We start from the raw sequence: 19,841 nt of genomic DNA on the forward strand, positions 1-19,841 counted from the left end.
CATATATCATGTCATATCTACTTTTTATCAAATTTAAAATCTTAAAATTAATGAAATAATTAACATATATTTATTATTTTAATTTTTATTTTATTTTTAATAAAGGTACGAAATATCTCAATTTTACTAATTTAATAATAATAATAATAATACAATTTAACTATAATAAAGTTATATATTATTATTATTATGGCATTTGTGTGATTTATTGAATATTTGATTTAAAACAATTTATGCGATGATAATATAATAAAATTTAATTATGTATTTAATAGTTTAATGTGTATTTTTTTTTGTACAATAAGAAAGTGAAAGAACAAGAAATAAAAATAACAAAAAGGAAAGAAAAAAAAACAACTAAAGAAAAGGTTAAATCAAGGGAGAAGCTATCCAGCATAGCATGTGGTGGAGTTCTCTAAGAGCACCACTTTCAGGAAGACTTTGCCTCGAGTTTGGCAAGGATATCAGTAACAGAATTGGAACCACGGGGAGTATGAGTCACCAAGCCAGTCCAACACTTCACCAAAAGGCTGCGGATTTGGAAGATCACCTGAGCATGAGGGTGAAAATTCATATCAGATTGCTTATTCACAACATTAACCACATTCAAGGCATCACTTTCACACACAATGTTTGTAAATCCACTATCCCAAGCAACCTGGAACTCATTCCTAACAGCAAGCAACTTCGCCAGTTGAGCATCACCATGCCCTTTGTTAGAAGAGAAATCCAAAATCCAAGTACCCCTATGATTTTGCAAGATACCACCTGTGCCCATTAGTTGACCTTAGCAACTCCCATCTACATTAAGTTTGATTAAAGGGTGGACGAGTGGAGACTATCGAGTAGGGGAATTATTGTATGATAAAGAATCACCCTTGCAATCAAATACCATATTCCTAATCCAATGAACCAATTGACATCTACTGTTGTGTGTAATGTAGGCTTAACAGTTCTATAACCATCAATGATTGGAGAACCTGCAGATCCATTTACAACTTCCCTGCAAGAACTTTGAATCATTCTCTTGAAACTCATCATCTTCATCATAAATGATCCGCTTTCCCCGAAATAACCTGCCCAATAAGAAAATCATAATGAATTGGACCTTTTGATACAATCAAATAGAAAGTCCTAAAATATATCATGTCATATCAATTTTAATTTAATAATAATAATACAACTTAATTATAATAAAGTTATATATTATTATTATGGTATTTGTGTGATTTATCAAATATTTTGTTTAAAACAATTTATGCAATGAAATATAATAAAATTTAATTATGCATTTAATAGTTTAATGTGTTTAAGTGTATTTTTATAGTTTTAAGTTTATTATTATTATTATTATTATTATTATTATAATAGTTAAAAATAGTTATTGTTATTTTTAATTTATAATAAAAAAGTTAATTTTAGATAATTTATAAATTAATAAGTTTAATATATTTATTGAGCTTATTTTTTTTCTTTGACACATTATTGACCTTATTACAATTAATGTAAATGATATTTGAAGTAATTATTTACTAATATTGTATTTGTCGTATTGACCAATGTTAATATATAATATTGTTTCTATTAAAAAATTATTATTTATCATTATTTTAAATTCTTAGCCATCATGGGTTATCCATATGGCTTTTTCTAATTGGATAGTTTGAATTTAGATGTTGGCCCTTGGAGGGAACCATTTGGTCGAGTAGTTCACCATTGTTAGGTTAAGGTTAAGTAGCTTGAGTTCAAGCTAACCTAACCTAGGTTAGCTTAACTTGCACCAAAAGCTTCTAAAACTCTATATATTTTATTCTCCTTGTATTGTTGCACACTTTTGCCTTATGAGATCAGATTATATTCACCAAATTCTCTTTACAGAAGTCCTAGTTCTCTAGAAGGAGAAATTTTTCCTTAAGTTCTTTCATCAAATATTCCTCCTTGGGGCAAGAACTCTCACTTGCTCATCTTCAAGCTTTGGAGTGGTGCATCCATCCTCTTCCTATTTCCATATTCTTTGTTCTAAATTAGAGTCTTGAATTCATGGAAAAGATTAGGAGCTTCAAAGGATCTTAGAGGAGGAGAAACAACAAGCATCTTCACCACTAGTCTCCATCACTCAACAATCACGCCACAACCACACAATATGTAATAACTCACTTCCTCGTTTGCCACTCCATAGCACTAGACTTATCCTCATCAAAATATTTATCACAATATACATCACCACATCTCAACATTTCATCCTAATCACAATATTCATCACAACATGCATCATCACATCTCAAATAGTTCATTACATCAATTTAACAACTTCAAAATAACTCCACATATGACAAGGTTTGGGACCTCTCTATTTCAATATCACTTGGCGTGGTCTAGGCCATGCCTGACGTCGAGGGGTCAAGGACCCCTTTGGAACCCTCTCGCTTGGCATGATCTAAGTCACACCCAATGTCCCCTTGTCTCATAAAATTGATGTCAAATGGAACCTAGTACCTCACACCCATCGTCAAGAGGTCTAGAACCTCTTTTAGAAGCCGTATGCCCGGCATGACCATCTCACGTTCGACGTGACCATCTTCATATCCGATGTAATCACAAAATCTTTACTTTGTAGATTCATAATTTGCATAGTTCGTTATGCCCAAATTCACAATTACACATCAAGTATTTTAATTTACGAATCCAATCAATCAAAAGGTAACTCAATACTCCAATATCCTTGCAACATCATCAATTCATAGAAATTCTTCAAATTAAACCCAAAATCACAAATCTCATATTCCTAACCCACCAACACTACATTTCATCATTAAACCAATTCAATCAGAATTTATATATGAAATTACAAAGAAAACACACTAATTTCAATCTCAAAACACGCATGTCATCTTTCATAGAAATAAATTCTATAACCTAAGAGACTTAAGAATCGTCTCTTTATCCTTACCTTACCTAGAGTGATGATCTTACAAATCAATACATTTCTTATAACTCTGGTTGTTAATCTGCACCTTTTTCGGTGATCTCCTCTAGATTTCCTCATGCAAGTGTTTTAGGTGTTTTAAAAGAAGAGCAATAATCTAACCCCTTCTCCATTTCTTCTTTTGAATCACCCTCATGGTTAAACCCAGAGTTCAATCCAAAACTCTCTAATTTTATCTCTACCTTTTTATTTTATAAAAAATATATCTCTCTCATATAATACTCTAATTATTCTAATAATTTATTATTTATTAAAAGAATGGGATGTTACAACCATAATAGAAAAATATTTAAAAAATGCATATTATTATGCATAAATTTTTAAAGAGGATTATAATTGATTTTGTAATCACAAAACTAATTCTTGACCCCAACTTATTTTTAATGTGTATTTTCTTCGAACCTTTGGGTATATTTTATAAAGTTAGTTTATAAGATGCTTATTAAGAGCTAACAATGACAATACTTTGTTTCTATTTATAGTATTGTCTAGTTGGTGCTAAATTTTAATAAAAAAACATTAAAAACTAAAAAAATGTTACTAAAAAATTTAGTAATATCAATTTTTACACATGACATAATATAGATAAATCTAATGACATAAAGATGCTAAACCACACACACACACATAGAGAGAGAAGTGGGATTCACTTATTCTAAAGATTAAGTCTACTTATATTCACTCTACTCAATAACTTATGTTCTATATTAGTTTTCAATAATTCAATTGAATTAAAAATTATTATTGCATAAATCAAATATGTAAATTTTTAAAAATTTTAAAAATTATTTTTTCATTTTATTAATTCAAATTAATGAATAATCATAGAAACATGTTATATATTGATTTGGTAGTTTATTCCACACACACATATATAATAAATAAATAAATTGACAACTTCACTAAGTATTATCTCTTTTTTTTTTTAACTCAGTGGGACTTTATTTTCTTGTGATTGTATTATCTTCTAGTGATTATAATCTTTATCTCTTCTAATTATATATATTTTTTTATAACTAGCATATTTTGCAAATCATTTTACAACAATTATATTTTTTTTCATTTTTAGTTAAATAGATAAAATTGGTAACACGTGTGATTAAAATACCTCAAATTTTAATAGATGTGTTAAAAATATTAAAAATGTGACACTACTAGAAAATGACTTATCAACATCACCAATTCTACATCGATTTTAGTAAAAATGATATAAAAACAAAATGTGGTGGTATTTTTGTAATTATTTAAAAATGTAAAACATATTTACATATATTTTAAGGACAAACGATGTAAATATTAAGTGTTCTACATCAATTAACTAGAGGACCAATGTAATACTGAAAATACAATGGCAATTTTGTAAATAAGAGTAAAAATGTAAACATATTTACATTGGTTCATCACTTTATGACAAATGTAGTACTGAATAACTTTGGCTTACCCACGTGTGCCATCTCCAAAGAAAGCCCCCGTCCTTTTCGAAGAAAGCCCTGTCCTAAAGAAAGTTTCCCATCGTTCTCCAAAGAAAGTCCAAGTATGTACTTCTGATTCTACGAGAACCTTAATCGTAAGCACCCAAACTCTTCTCAGACCGTGAAAAGCATCATCATCGAAAACCTTAACTCTTTTGATTTTGCGAGTATGTTGTTTTTTTCCGCTTTCAAACTTTTGATTCTACGAGAGCATCCGAAACATTGTTTTTACTTTTGGATTTTGGATTCTTACTCTATGTTTTGAACTTATGAAAAACTTGTGCACTAATGACGATCGAACGAATTAGAGTCCAAGCATGAAGAGTTTGACACCTCAAATTTGTTTGATTTTGCTTCTTGAATATCTGATTTATCGAGGTATCGATTAAGGTTCGTTTCGCTTCACTATCATCGCAACATTCTAGTGAAGCCAAGGAATTGACTTTTGGTTAGGGTTTAATTGGGTAAAAATCTATGAGTTTTTTTTATTCTATACCCATGCTATCTAATTTAGTAAATATCAATCAATGGGCCACTAATTCCTACTTTTTTTATGAAACTTTCACTATGTTGAGAGAAAGAGGTATTGATCCAAATACTCGAAAATCATTACACTACAAGGGTTTTTTCTTCCATCAAATTGTAAAAGGTTCCATTGTGAGCGTATGTTGTTCTATTTCTACTTATATTTAGATTGGTATATGATAGTTCAAATTGTGTGTATGTGTTGTTGTGGTTGAACATAGCTTAATTCAAACTTTATTTATACTTGTCGTTAAGATGGTTGAATCTTCAACAATCTTAATGACATGAGTCAAATAAGAAAAACAAGCATAAGCATGGTACACGCAAGACTCAACATGTTTAATATTTATTTGATCAAGGCATTTACTCAATTTTAAAGACCATAAAGTGATTGTGAGTATGAAGTGTTTGATTGTTTGACTACAACACCCTCTACCCCACATACATAATACACAATAAATATAAAGTACATTCCTGAATAAATAAAACTTTCTTAAAAATAAGGTTTCAAAACACATAGATAGAGAGTTCACATTCATATTTCGCAAATCGTAGTCCAATACGGAAATGATGACAAAATAAAAGATCAATCTTTCCAAAACACAATAATAGTAATGAAACTCCAATGCTAAACCTAGCTAAGCCCCGATGTCACATATCCTATCAGAGCATGCTCATCTGAAGCCTAAGCCTCATCATCAACATCTTTATGTTGATGATCACCTGCAACACAATTTAAACATATACAAAGAACAACAAGGGAGTGAGAAATATCTCACTCGGTTCCAGGTGCAGAAATAAAGGTTAGATAACACACACACAACAAACGTAAGTCACATGTAAACAATAAACATACACAATCAATATCACATGCACACTTATTTATCATGCAATGATGTTATGGACTTGATTCATAAATGCATGCATGTAGCGTCATACAAAAGTTTCACATTTCTCATCATTTCATCACATAGCTTGTTACATCACTGGTATGCGGCCTAAGCGGCACACCTAGAATAAGTCATTTCATCACATAGCTTATTACATCACTAGTGACCCTAAGGTATACCTTGTTAGCTTGTTACATCACTGGTGACCCTAAGGCACACCTTGTTAGCTTGTTACATCATTGATGACCCTAAGGTACACCTTATTAGCTTGTTACATCACTGGTGACCCTAAGGCACACCTTGTTAGCTTGTAACATCACTGGTGACCCTAAGGTACACCTTGTTAGCTTGTTACATCACTGGTATGCGGCCTAAGCGGCACACCTGGAATAGATCATATATGCACATGATGCATGTCACACATTCACTATTTCATTAACTCATCAACATTTCACTTGTCATGAAATTTCATGTCTCATATCATCATCACATTTCACATTCTCATAGTCATAGCTTATCTCATTTCATCAAATTTCACATTCTCATTCACATCATGTCTCATGTCATTTGTTCATATTTTACATAGTGATACTTATAATTATTCCTCATAGGGTTTCGCACAGGAACCCACAAAGCACTCTAATTCATATCAAAACTTATTTAATTTCAAAATCAATTACATATTTATACTTTACATCACACAAGAAACGCAACAGAACATTCAAAAAGCAAAACAGAAAACATTCATATTTTGCCTATTTTCTCATAGAGTTTCCCGTAGGAACCCATAGAACACTCTAATTCATATCAAAACTTGTCTAATTTCGAAATCAAATACATATTCACACACCACATCCAACAGGGAATACAACAGAGCAATCAGAAAGTAAAATAGAAAACATTCATATTTTGCCTATTCCTAGAAGCATGTATCAGGCAAGGGATTGGGGGCCAATCCTACTACCCAACAATTACTCCCACACCCCCGAGCGAGGTTTCTCACTCCCCCCTTACCTAGATAAGCAGAAGGCGAAGTTAGAGCGAAATCTGGTTGATCTTCTTCTCTTGGTTCTCCTTGGTCTCCAAAGAGTATGTCTAGAAACAGTGTTAAAGTGCTCTATTTATAGACTTCAAGAGTGGCCAAAACAACCCGTTTCAAATCCAGAACGACCCATTCTAGATCTTTTCAGCATGTGTAAACTTGACATCTGGAACAACCCGTTCTAACAACCAGAATAGCCCGTTCTGAGTTTGCGTTTTAACACACAACGTCCATATGTGGAACGATCCATTCCCAACTAGAGTTATAGGTCATTTTGGTGGTTTGGAACGACCAGTTCCAGTTTGGAAACGGCCCGTTCTGGGAAACCAAAAATAGGTCTTTTTAGTATTTTAGAACGGCTCATTCCAGTTTGGGAACGATCCGTCTGGGCTACTGAATCACCCTCAATAAATCTTATGAAAATTACTAAATTACTCTCCATCAAAAGTATAAAAACTAGGGTGTTGTATTGACAATATACAATGTTGTATCTATATAAACAGGATTTGAGTTCAATGCCAGGTGAGGTTATCTAGTTAATTAATTAATTGCTAGAACATTTGATTGAAGTGATGTGTAGTTTTGTTGTTACTTGTTAGAATGATCTTTTCATTAATTTAGTAGGTTTTTGGATTGAAGGGCACATTATTAATGTCCCCTAACTCTGATTAAAAGCTTTGCCAAAGGTTTTGTTTCCCCCTCAAAAACAAATGCAAAAAAAGTGTATGATTCATGAAGCCATTGTAGAAAAATTGTATAAACTCCACTGTTGCTTATATGTATGTAGCTCAAATAAATTTCCAATGCCAGCACCATTGTGGTGGTTCTTTTTTGCAATTTTGTTACCAGCTTTTGGTTTTTTGATCTGTCAATTTCTAGCCTTACTTCAAGAAAGATTTTGAAATATTGTATGCTAGTCACTTAAGAATATAACAAATTAAATAATCATTATATGACAATTCACAATAGTTGATAGATACATTGGTTAACCAAAGAAAGTTATATTTTTTATGCACCTGGAAATTGGTTGCGTCAGAATCCATATTAATAGTTCCAACAGCTTCATCACATTTTGCTGAAACAGAATTAGCCATAGCAGTAGAATATCACAACTTTGATAACAACGTGAAAGAGAAATCCTCTCGCAATATGCTCTTTGAAAAAGAAGTGTTATAAAAATTTGTTATTTCTAATGTATTTTGGCCAATAGTCAAACAACGTGTTCAAAAGAATATGCTGCCCATATTTTTAATTAAATATATATATATAATAAATTTTTTACAGTAATATTCTTAAAATGTTAGTATGGAAAAATTATTAATTGAAATTTATAGCATTGTATAGATGAAAATCAAATAATTTAATTAAAATACCTGTACCTATATATAACCAGGATTTTCTATTTTCATGTATATTTTATTGGGACAGTTTTAACCTTTTAAATGAAATAAGAAACTTTTAAATGAAGTATATGAAAGGTTACAAAAGTCTTTTAGTGAATAATAACTGTACACTATTTTATTAATGTGGGTAGTTAAAAGGAGACTTGGTATCTTTTTGACTTTTTGACTATAATAAATAAAAATGACTGTAATAAATTAAAAGAAATTATTTATTAAAATAAGTTATTTTTGACAGGTAGGAGAGAGATAAATAAGAAAAAAAAGGTCAAGAACAATATCAAGGATGTCAGTCAAATTGACGCCACACATGAAACAAATATAAAACATAAAATGTCAATATTTTTTACGTTTTGTACTGTCGTAATGCATGAAGTATCAAAAGTAATAAAAATGAAAAGAAATATGTACCAAAACAATTAAATGCATGTAAGCAATGAAAAGGTTGATATTAGATATTCAAATTTAATAATATATTATAGGTTTAATTGTATTTTTGATCCCTCAAGTATTGTAATTGGGCAATTTTAATTCTCAAAGTTTTAATTGGGTAATTTTAGTTCCTAAAGAATTGTAATTGTGCAATTTTCACTTTTTGATTGAACAATTTTAATCCCTCAATAATTGTGGGATTTTAGTCTCTCCCATTAAAAATTTAATAATTTTAATATATATATATACAATATTTTAAAATTATACAATTATTTGTCTATTCAAATTAACGCATATTATAATTTTCTTCAATGCATCAAATGGTATATATTTATTATTAATAAATAAATAAAAATTATATATTATTATTTTTATAATATTATTGCTAAATTAATATCAATGATATTATTAGTATATTTATAAATAAACTAATAATTTGATAAATATAATTTATTATATATTAATATACTTTTACTAAAATATAAGTATATTAATTAGAAATATACATATCTTTTGTTATATATTTATATTTTTGTAAAATTATATTAATATATACTAATTCATATTTATCAAATTATTAGTTTATCTATAGATATACTAAAAAAATTATTGATATTAATTTATCAGTAATATTAAAATACTAATAATATATAAATTTTATTTATTTAGTAATAATAAATATATATCATTTGATATATTAACAAAAATTGTAATATATGTTAACTTAAATAAGGACACAATTTTATAATTTTAAAACATTATATATATATATATAAATCTAAAATTACTAAATTTTTAATAGAAAAGATTAAAATCGCACAATTATAATAGTTAAGAGATTAAAACTGTTCAATTAAAAATTAAGGGACTAAAATCACACAATTACAATCTTTTAAGGACTAAAATTACTCAATTAAAATCTTGAAGATCAAAATTGCACAATTGCAATACTTGAGGGATAAAAACACAATTAAGCCTACATTATATTGTAAAAAAACTCATGTGCCTGTGGCTGCATACCTTCCATGCGTCTTGAAAATGTCCCTATGTTGTGTCCGCACTTGAAGTAGTTCGCATTAACGTTTTCAAAACATTTTAAATCCTTTTCCAAGTCCAAAACAATATTTACAATTTAAAACGTTTCCAATTTTTTTTTCATTGGCGACGTTATCTAAGCCTCCAAACTCCAAAGACACCACTATACCTTACGTTTTCCTTTATTCTTCCTTTATTCCGCCCGTGCGTAAATTTGTGATCCAATAAATAGTTAATATTTTCGATTAAAATAGTTAATAATAAGAGTATATTGTGCGTAAATTTGCGATCCAATGAAATTCGTGTGAAAAGGAATTAATATATTATTTGTTCTTATCGGAGATCGGTCGAGAGGGACGATTTACTAGGCAAGATTAGTAAGCCTTCCTTGCTGGGTACGTCGGCTGCTCCGAAGTGGGGGTGGTACCTGCAAAAGAGACTCCAATGCTAAAGTTAGTCTTTGATAGTGTAATCGTCTCATATATATATATAGTGTACGTACCTTGATGTGAATTAGGGTTTTCCTCTTAGGCGAGAGTAACGTTGATTTGAGCCTGAGATTAACCACCGCCCGATAGATAGTGGGCCTTTGCTCTGGTCGATGTCATGTGGTGTCTATCCGATGTCGTTTACTGCTTTAATACCGAGCTCAAGCTCGGCTTTTCGACGCGAATAGTACACTAGCCCCCCGAACTCTGAAGACCTCGGGTCGAGGAGCTGATACCGAGTTTGGTGGGAGGTCGCGACTCTTCGTCTCTGGTTCTTGGGCGAAATGCCATGTGTCATCAAGTGTCACCTCGTTTCCCGAAACGCATGGGCGACTTGTAATGAAGGGTGGCGACTTGTAATGATGGGATGCACCCTGTCATTATGAGCCTCATTTAATGCTCTGCCTCTTTTGTCATTTTCCACGTTTTAAATCACTTAGACTTTTTCTCCTTTGCACATTTGGTTTCCTATTTGCGTGTAGCTTTTCCTCTGCACACTTTCTTCTCCGTTCTTCTTCTCCGTCGTCATTGTCTTGTCATTGTTCAAGGAGTACCAGGTACTTCTTCTCTGTTTCCCTCTTCCCTTTCTGTTAGTAGTGTTGTGAGCGATGACCGATGAGGGGGAGCAGGGCTTACCGCCGCCTAGGGCCGCTTCTGGGTAGGCCAACGGGAAAGGTAAGGCGAAAGTGGCCGCCATTGACGGTGAGCCTAAGAAAAAGAGGGGGGTAGTAACCCCAAGGATTCACATCTCGCCATCTCCATCCCTGGGTATGAGTGGGTTAGAGGAGATGTGGGTACCTTCGAGAGTAGGTTCAGGTCTTATCACGATGTGAACTCTGCATGTAGTTCACTTCTGATTAGTAGGTCTCCCGTTTCCGAGCTCATCCGGGTTAAGCCTTGCCAACCTGGAGAGCGTGTGTATATGGCAGGTACTGTGAACACTCTGTTCTTCTACATGTATCGTTGTTTATTTAGGGACCTCGGTGTTTGCCTACCCTTCACCGAGTTTGAGTGTGGGTTTCTTAGATTTATAAACGCGGCCCCTTGTCAATTGCATCCCAACAGTTGGGGGTTCTTGTGGGCCTTTCAGGTTCTATGCTCGGCTTTGGGGATGAATGTCTCTTTTCCTGTCTTCCTTCATTTCTACCAGCTTAAGCTGGGTGAGCCTCTTCTAGGTTGGGTGTCTTTGAGTGGGAGTAAGGTCGGAGGGTTATTTCAACTTTACTCTCAATCGTACAAAAACTTTAAAGAGGAGTTCTTCCGGATCCGGCCTATAAACAATGATCTGATGACCGAGGAGGTCTTCCATTTTGGGGGAGAGCCGAGGTTCCCCTTCTTCTGGAAACAGAGCCTAGTGAAGTTTAATAGGTCGAGTTGTATACATTTTTCAGACTCGGACAAGGATGACATTGCCAACCTGGAGGAGTTGTTGCGCCCTTTGGATAGCAAACTCATGTTGTGCATGGCGGGTTTGAAGAATAAAGAAAGGGGGTTGGAACGTGAGTATTTGGATATTGTGTTTGTTGTTTTTCTTTTGAGTTGTGTTGTTGTCCTAATAATTGTGTTTGCAATGTTTGTTTGCAGAGTTGATGGGGAAGAGTAAGTGGCGCAAGCTCAAGGCGAAGTTCAACACTAAGGAGCTCGAGGTGCCCGAGCCTGGTGAGGAGGTCGCTCCTCTAGAGACTCGTCGCAAGAGGAAAAGGGGGCCCGACGAGGTCAGGGAGGCCTCAAATCTTCCAATTTTGGAGGAGGTGACGTCGAAGATCATCGATCCTCCTGGTATGATTGATTTGACCATCAATCCTCGGGCTAAGTCACCATCGAGGGAGCCCGTAGTGGAGGCTATTACGCTAAGACAGGTATTGTACTTATATTGGTTTCTTTGCTTTCCATATATATCTTGTGTACCTTAGAAAAAATGTTGAGATGTATGATATTGTTGCAGGTGACTCCGACATCAGCCTTGGTCGAGGTTAGCGAAGGTGGTCCGAGCTCTCCTGCCATTCCAACACCGGCCCCTCCGATCTCCACCTCGGCGAACCCTAGCACTTCCTAGGATTCGAAGTCAAGGTGCATTGTCCAGCGCTTCGACATCAGCTGGCCCTTGGCAAGGTTAGACCATGTCAGCATCACTCCCAATGTGACATCGTTGTGGAGCGCTAACCTTACCGTCGAGGGATTCTATAAGGAGGATCCGGCGTTTGTGGCCGACAAGGCCATGATAGAGAAGGTGGGGCCAGTGGAGGGCCTGGACTCGGCGGAGGTCTTCATGCAGAGGTATCTCGCCATCGTGGATCATTGGAGGCGGCGTTGGCAGAAGCATGAGGTCGAGCTAGAGAGAGCGCGGAGAGGCGCAGCGGATCTTCCAGCTTTGAAGAGGGATTTCTCCAAGTTGTAGAAGTCGTTGGAGGTTGCTATGAAGGCCAATGAGGCCTATGCCACCCAGGTTGGTGAGCTGGTGGGTGCCGTGAAGTCGGCCAAGGGCGAGGCTAAGGTCGCCCTGGGTCGAGTGCGACTACTGGAGGAGGAGAATGCCGTCTTGAAAGCCAAATTGCGGGCGGTCGAAGAGAAATATCTATGTGATGAGGTTCTTCTAGTTGGCAAGGGCGAGGAGGTTAGTGCCTTGAAGTTGGACCTTGAGGCGCTGTCTTCCTCAAAGAAAGAAGTGGAGAAAACTCTTCATGAGACCGAGCGCGCCGTGATAGTTGAGCATAAGAGGGGATTTGCCAAGGTGGCTCGCCAGGCCCGATTAATTGCTCCTAAGGTGGACTTATCGCTGATGCACATTGATAAGGATGTGCGAGATGAGCAGTTGGTAAATGAGGACGACCTGTCTAAGAGTGCTAGCGAGGATATTGCTGCCTAAGCCTTTATTTCTCCTGCCTTCCTTTTGTTGTAATAGACTTCGCTTAATTTATTTGCTTTTGGTGTTTTATTGAACTCATTACTTTTGAATGAATTTGCTATATATATATTGCTTTTCGTGTTGTTGCTTGAAAGCGAATTTTTGATTCAAAATTTTGGGGTTCAAACTTGACTTTTAATTTTCACGTTAGGGCTCGGGCTTGGCCTTAAGGTTCAAACTTGACCATTAATATAATTTGCGCAAAGGTTCGAATTCGACCTTGATTTAATATGAATCGCGCCAAGGTTCGAATTTGACCTTGACTTAATATGGATCATGCCGAGGTTTGAATTCGACCTTGGCTTAATATAAATCGTGTCAAGGTTTGAATTCGACCTTGGCTTAAGATGATTCGTGCCAAGGTTCGAATTCGACCTTGGCTTAAGATGAATCGTGCCAAGGTTCGAATTCGACCTTGGCTTAATATAAATCGTGTCAAAAATAGGTTAGACGGTATGAGATTGGTGAAGTATGAATGAAGCGGGTTATTCTTATTGAAGTTGTGGGTGTGCCTCGTTAAAAACCCTTTCATCCAAAACCCAATTTTCTATTTTTTGGGACAAAAGACTGAGTAGGGAAAAGAGTTCAACAACCCATTTGTACAATTCAGCTAAAATAAAACTTGAGGTGAGTGGCATTCCAAGTTCTTGGGATGGTTTTGCCGCTGAGCTCCTCTAGTCGGTATGCTCCATTTTCTAAGTCTTCGGTAACTCGGAACTGGCCAACCCAGTTAGGTGCGAGTTTTCCTTCTGATGGGTCTTTCCTCGCCTCGCCTTGTAGTCTCCACACTAGGTCTTTGACCCGGAAAGAGCGAGGTGGGACTCGAGTGTTGTACCTTCTGGAGGCTCGAAATTTGCAAGCTTCTTCTTGATTCGAGCCTCCTCTTTGAGTTCGTCTATTAGGTCAAGGTTGGTTGCTGTTTCTTGAGTGTTTTGCTCACTGTTAAAGGCGTGACGCCGATGAGACGTCTCGCCGACCTCGACTGGGATCATGGTGTCGGCTCCATAGGTCAACCTGTAAGGAGTTTCTTGAGTCGTGGATTGGAGGGTGCAATGATATACCCAGAGAATGCTGGGGAAATCGTCAACCCATTGGCCCTTGGCGCTCCCTAATTGCTTTTTAAGTTCTTGAAGTATGACCTTGTTCACAACTTCGGCTTGGCTGTTGTTAAATCCAAATTTTGTCTTCCTGTATAAATCAAATTATATGATAAAGTCCAGCCCATACATATTTCAAAATATAATACAAATTAAAAGGAAAAAAAAACAAACAACAAAACAAAATAGAAAAATAAGAAAAAAAACATGTTGATCGTATCTTCCGTTATCTTCCTTGAACCCCAACAACTGCTCCCCCTCAACTACTCTACTGCAATTCTTACAGAGCTCCCCCAAAAATTGCCTCTTAACTAGATTCACAAGCCATATCCCTAAAGTTAAGGATTTTGGCAAAGAAAATAGATCAGATTAATCAAATTAAAAAAAAATCGTGTGCCTATAAATACCAGAACACAAGATGAATAAGGGGATGAAAAAAATTAAGGATTTTCGACAGCAGTGTTTGCTTTTTCTTCCTTCCCCAAAAAAATCCCCACAAGAATCACCGTGGGTCACCTTCAAAAAATGATTTCCAATGGTGACCCTCTTACCTCCTTCGAGTTACTCTCTTTCACTACCGTTTTCCCTTTCCGCTTCACTCGCTCGGCCAGTAGTAGTGGTATCGTGCGTCGATCTTCTTCCAGCTAACACCAGGGCATCGTCTGCGGAGATAAATTGGAGAGATTTTCTCATAACCCTAACATAAGGGTTTCTGATGGTTTCCTTTAATTCATTTTTCTGTTTCACAGTTTAGGGTTGTTCCTTTTCTTCCTTTTGCTTTTTTAATTATGTAGGCCAAGCCCATTTGATGTGTTGGTCTTTAAATGGTCAGATTTTTTTTGTTTTTTTCTTTTTTCTTTCAACTCACGTATGGGCCTAGCCCATTTATTCATTTTTCTAAAGAAAATAAGGTTTTAGGAGTATAATTTACAATATGTTAAATTTATGTAATTGAGGCTAATAATTATATACAAAAATTAAGGCAATTTATTTTATTTGATTATTTAAAGTTATTATATGTTAGATTTTTAATAATAATGATAATAATGAGAATGATAAAAATTAATAACTATTCCACAAAATATTGAGAATAATATCTTTTATGAATATCGACAATATATATTATTCAAAGAAAGGATTATTTGAATGTACAGTCTCTTAATCCTAGGCCTAATATATGCAAATTGTGACAATTTGTTATCTTAAAGTTCCTCTTATTTAATGTTTTTTTTAAATATATATATATATATATATATATATATATATATTATCACCATTTTTAATATCAATATTTGAGGCCATTATATCAAAGATTTTATTGGAAAAATAATTGATTAGATGTAATATCTTTTTAACATTTAAATTTAAGATACAAGTTGTGACAACTTGATATTTTAATTTTTTCTCCAAAATAATAAAAAATATCTAACCAAAATCTTTTTAAATATGTACCACAATAATAACAATATTAACAATAATAATGCTTTTTTAAAAAAATAATTAAATATCTGGCTTTGGTGTACACCTCTGTCAATTTTTATATTTTGAAATGTATGAGCCGTGACAGTTCTAAAATCCTAACCTTTTTAAAAAAAGAAAAAATAATAAACAAATTAATTAAAAAATATCAACACACAAATATTTTCTACCAAAGAACTACGTGATTCTGATTCTTCATTACACATGAAGATACATAGGAGCAGGAAATCACTCCTATCGAGCCAAAAAAATAAAAATAACAATATTATCTCATTTTTTAATAATAACAAATAATTTTAGTACTCATTAGAATAAAATAAAAACATTTGTTAAATGATATATTTGATTATTATTGTTAATTCATATTAATGTGGGGTGAGATAAATGTTTTAAAATTTATAATAAATTTGCTTAATTAATTAAAGGTAATCATCTTAAGACGAACGTTGTAAGGTGCTAATACCTTCCTTACACGTAATCGACTTCCGAACCCAAAAATCTAATTTTTGTAGATCATTTTCTATTTTATAATTTTCCAATGTTTTTTCGTAAAAAAATAACATTGGTGGCGACTCCCTATTTTTTAATTTATTTTTCGTCGTCCCGTCACGATCTCGGTTGTGACAGATAACGACTCCACTGGAGATTTTTTTTTTAGATTCAAGCCTATAATAATTAATTAAGCAAATTAATAATAAGTTTTAAAATGTTTACCTCACCTTTATTTTTAATAAATATTTTCCTTATTCATTATTTGTCTTATTTGCGTGTATTTGTGTTGGGTATTTGAACTTTAGGGTAGAAGATTTTGTTATATCATGTGTGTTGTTTGTTTCGCAAATTGGGTAGTTTAGGATTACTCCCTTCACACACTTCACCTATACACTTTCACACACGTTTATGAGCGAGGTCCTATGCCCATACTTGAGTGCAACCTAGGATAAGTAAGAAGTCGAGTAGTGGTAACCTTCTAGATGTACATCTTGTTTGGTTATCATGAAGGCCTCACCTAGAGTTTAATCCTTTCAAGGGTATTATCACTTCCAATAGTTTACCTATTGTTGTGATTGATATTATAAAAGGGGGTTATTGGCTCTAGAAACCTGTTTTAGAACTATAGAACCACCTATTGTGAGGAACACATATTAATGGCCCTATAGCCTTTTATTGTTAGGAGAATCCTTCATAAGATGCAAGGGGAGCAGTATTCTACCTCTGCAGTCAAATAACATAACCTATGCACAAAATAAAGAAACTTTCTCTCTCTCTTCCTTTACTACATTATTTTATAACAAATATCATGCATTTCATGTAAAATAGATGAAAATAATTTTTGCATTTCAACAATCATGCAAAATAAAATAGATAGAATCATAAATGGCATGTTGCATCCATTTCTAGGTTGTTAAGGGACCATAAAGACCTAATACTCGTTGTGAACATTTTCTAAGAGACATGGAATCAGATTTGAAGAAGACATTGAAGTTGAAGATCAGACAACCTAATTTGAAGAGTGTAAGGGATCTCAGTAACAAGCTGAAAAATAGCCAACGACGAACTTTTGTTGTTAGATTTGGAAAGCTTCTTAACCTATTAGAAGTTACTGTACAAGAAGGAGCTCTCACTACCTTAGCTCAATTCTACGACCCTCCTTTGAGATGCTTTACCTTCCAAGATTTCCAACTTGCTCCAACAATTGAAGAATTTGAACAAATACTGGATATTCCTTTAGGGAACAAAAAGCCCTACCTATATATGGGTCATTATCCTTCACTAGCTACAACTGCTGCAACCTTGGGGATTGGAGTAAGGGAGCTAGCAAGTAAGAAAGAAATGAAAGGAGGCGTTGAGGGTTTCTCAAGGGCCTACTTAGAAGGATATGCATTATGTTTGGCAGAAAATGAAAAGTGGGATGGTTTCATGGATGTGCTCGCACTCATCATTTATGGGATTGTTTTGTTCCCAAAAATTAAAGACTTTGTTGCAATTGATGTTTTCTTGGCCTACAAGCATGAGAGGAGAAGCCCTGTACCGGCTATTCTTGCTAATACATACCACACACTTAATTTACGCCATGAAAGAAAAGGGGGGATGATTTTGTGTTGCTTTCCTACATTATACTTGTGGTTCATGACTCACATGTTCCAAAAAGGAAGTCAGATAGAGACTATAAGCAAAAGCGAATGGGCCCACAACATAGCAAGTCTTAGCGAGAAGACCATTGTGTGGTACTCTTATGAGCAAGACATAAGTGAAGTGATTTGCCAATGTGGAGACTTCCCTAACGTACCACTGATGGGAACCGAAGGGTGAATAAACTACAATCCAGCTCTTGTAATAAGGCAATTTGGTTATCCAATAAGGAGCCCACCTACAGAAGAGTCAATCACTCCCTTCATTGTTTATGAAATGAGTAAAGACTTAGATATGCTTAACAGGATTAGACATGCTTGGGATCGAGTGATTAAGAAAGGAAGAGAGTTGGGGAAAAGAAGTTACACTGTAGAGGGAAGTTATCACCAATGGCTTTGTGAGAGAGTGAAAAAGGTCAAGTTGCCATTTCGTAGCTCGGTTCCAGTTATTGAAGAAACAAAAATTCAAGATCCCATGAGTTTGGAGGAAATCGAGGAACTCAAAAAAGATCTGGAAGAATCTAAAAACGAAAAAGAAGCATTGAAGAAGGAATTGATACGGACTCACCAAGAACATAAAGCCTCACAAGAAGAAATTACAAAAGTAAAGAAGTACGTTGAGTTAGCCAACAAACGAGCAAGAATAGAAGAAGAACGCAAGTTAAACACTCGAAGTTGTCTAGAGGCTGCTGCTACAGAGCTAAAATTACAAAGAGGAGAGCGAGATGAGGCTAGAGTTAATAGTGAACGATGGAGAGAGGCATGGAAAAAGTCCAAGGAAGCTGAAAGAAGTGCACAAAGGCAACTTGAGGATTTGAAACAAAAATTGAAAAGGGTTGTGGCTGAGTATGAAAGTAGAGTCCAAGATGAAAAACCACTAAATGCCAATCTTGTTTTGCAACATCAAGCCACACTAAATGCAAGAAATCAACATATTATGGAACTAGTAGAGGAAGTGCGGCAATTGAGGAATGCTGTTGAAATACATGAAGCAAATCAAAGATTCTGGGCACGTAACCTCGTGAATTGAGTTCAACAAATCAAAGGAATGCTCAGTGATGCCTCTTACTTATTGCAAAGATCTGAAGGAATGATAAACCCACTGTCCACTCCCATAGAGATTCATGAGTTCTTTGAATATTGTAGAGATATGATATCTCAGATGAAGAAGATGACTACTAGTGATAAATGATTTGTATTTTGCTTTAAGTTGTATGAGAAATATCATATATGTATTTTGTAGTGCTCCACCCTTCTAAACTTTTTGTACCTCACTTTATCTATTTAATGAAGAAGGTTGTTGATGTTTTTCTTTTTACTATTGTTTCACTCCTTCATTTTATGTAACTTAATGCTTATAGTATAAAAAAGGTTGAAAATAGATGTTCATGCACAAATTACATATGAATCTCGTATTAAATCTAGAACGTGGCGTTCTAAGAAAAAAAAACAACATTAAAGGCACTCATGCAAATTCTCGATTCCATGTTTTGTGAGACTTAGTACCTATGACGTGACGTTTTAGGGAATAGTTTTAGGGGATGTTCACACACGAGCCAGGTGACTTATGGTGCTCTAACAATTTCCCATATACAAAAGCATAATAACTGCATTTTCATATTCATCACATAATCATCACATAATATTGCACAGTGTGTGAAAGTGAAAGGAAAAACAAGTATTGAGGCAAAGAAAACATCCTTACAACACCCTTACTGGACACGCGCCAAGACCAGGATCATGGAGGGAGTAGTGGAAGATTTGGAACAACAACATGACGAGTTGAGAGGAGATGTTAATCATTTGAAAGAACAAATGAGTAAGATTTTGGACATGCTACAATCAATGGAGTCAAGAAGGGATACAAATGGGAATTCGTCTGAGCGACCTCATGTTACACCTGCTTACCCCCCTGGGTTCACTCCTCCACCACAGCCCAACCAAAATACTCAGGTCCA

The 19,841-nt window shown here is 34.5% G+C and overlaps 2 protein-coding genes across 2 annotated transcripts; one reads left to right on the top strand and one right to left on the bottom strand.

Annotated features, from left to right (window-relative positions):
• Positions 1-430: 430 nt before the first annotated feature.
• Positions 431-778, bottom strand: LOC109790436 (uncharacterized). The gene has a single exon (XM_020349581.1). The coding sequence runs from the start codon at positions 776-778 to the stop codon at positions 431-433; it is 348 nt and encodes a 115-aa protein (XP_020205170.1).
• A 16,428-nt stretch (positions 779-17,206) lies between these two features.
• LOC109790437 (uncharacterized) lies at positions 17,207-18,064 on the top strand. Its single transcript, XM_020349582.2, has one exon. It carries the CDS (start codon positions 17,207-17,209, stop codon positions 18,062-18,064), a length of 858 nt encoding a protein of 285 aa, XP_020205171.2.
• The last annotated feature ends 1,777 nt before the right edge of the window (positions 18,065-19,841 follow it).

This window comes from Cajanus cajan, chromosome 3 (assembly GCF_000230855.2).
Source record: "Cajanus cajan strain Asha chromosome 3, NIPB_CcT2T_4, whole genome shotgun sequence".
NCBI classification, from domain to species: domain Eukaryota; kingdom Viridiplantae; phylum Streptophyta; class Magnoliopsida; order Fabales; family Fabaceae; genus Cajanus; species Cajanus cajan.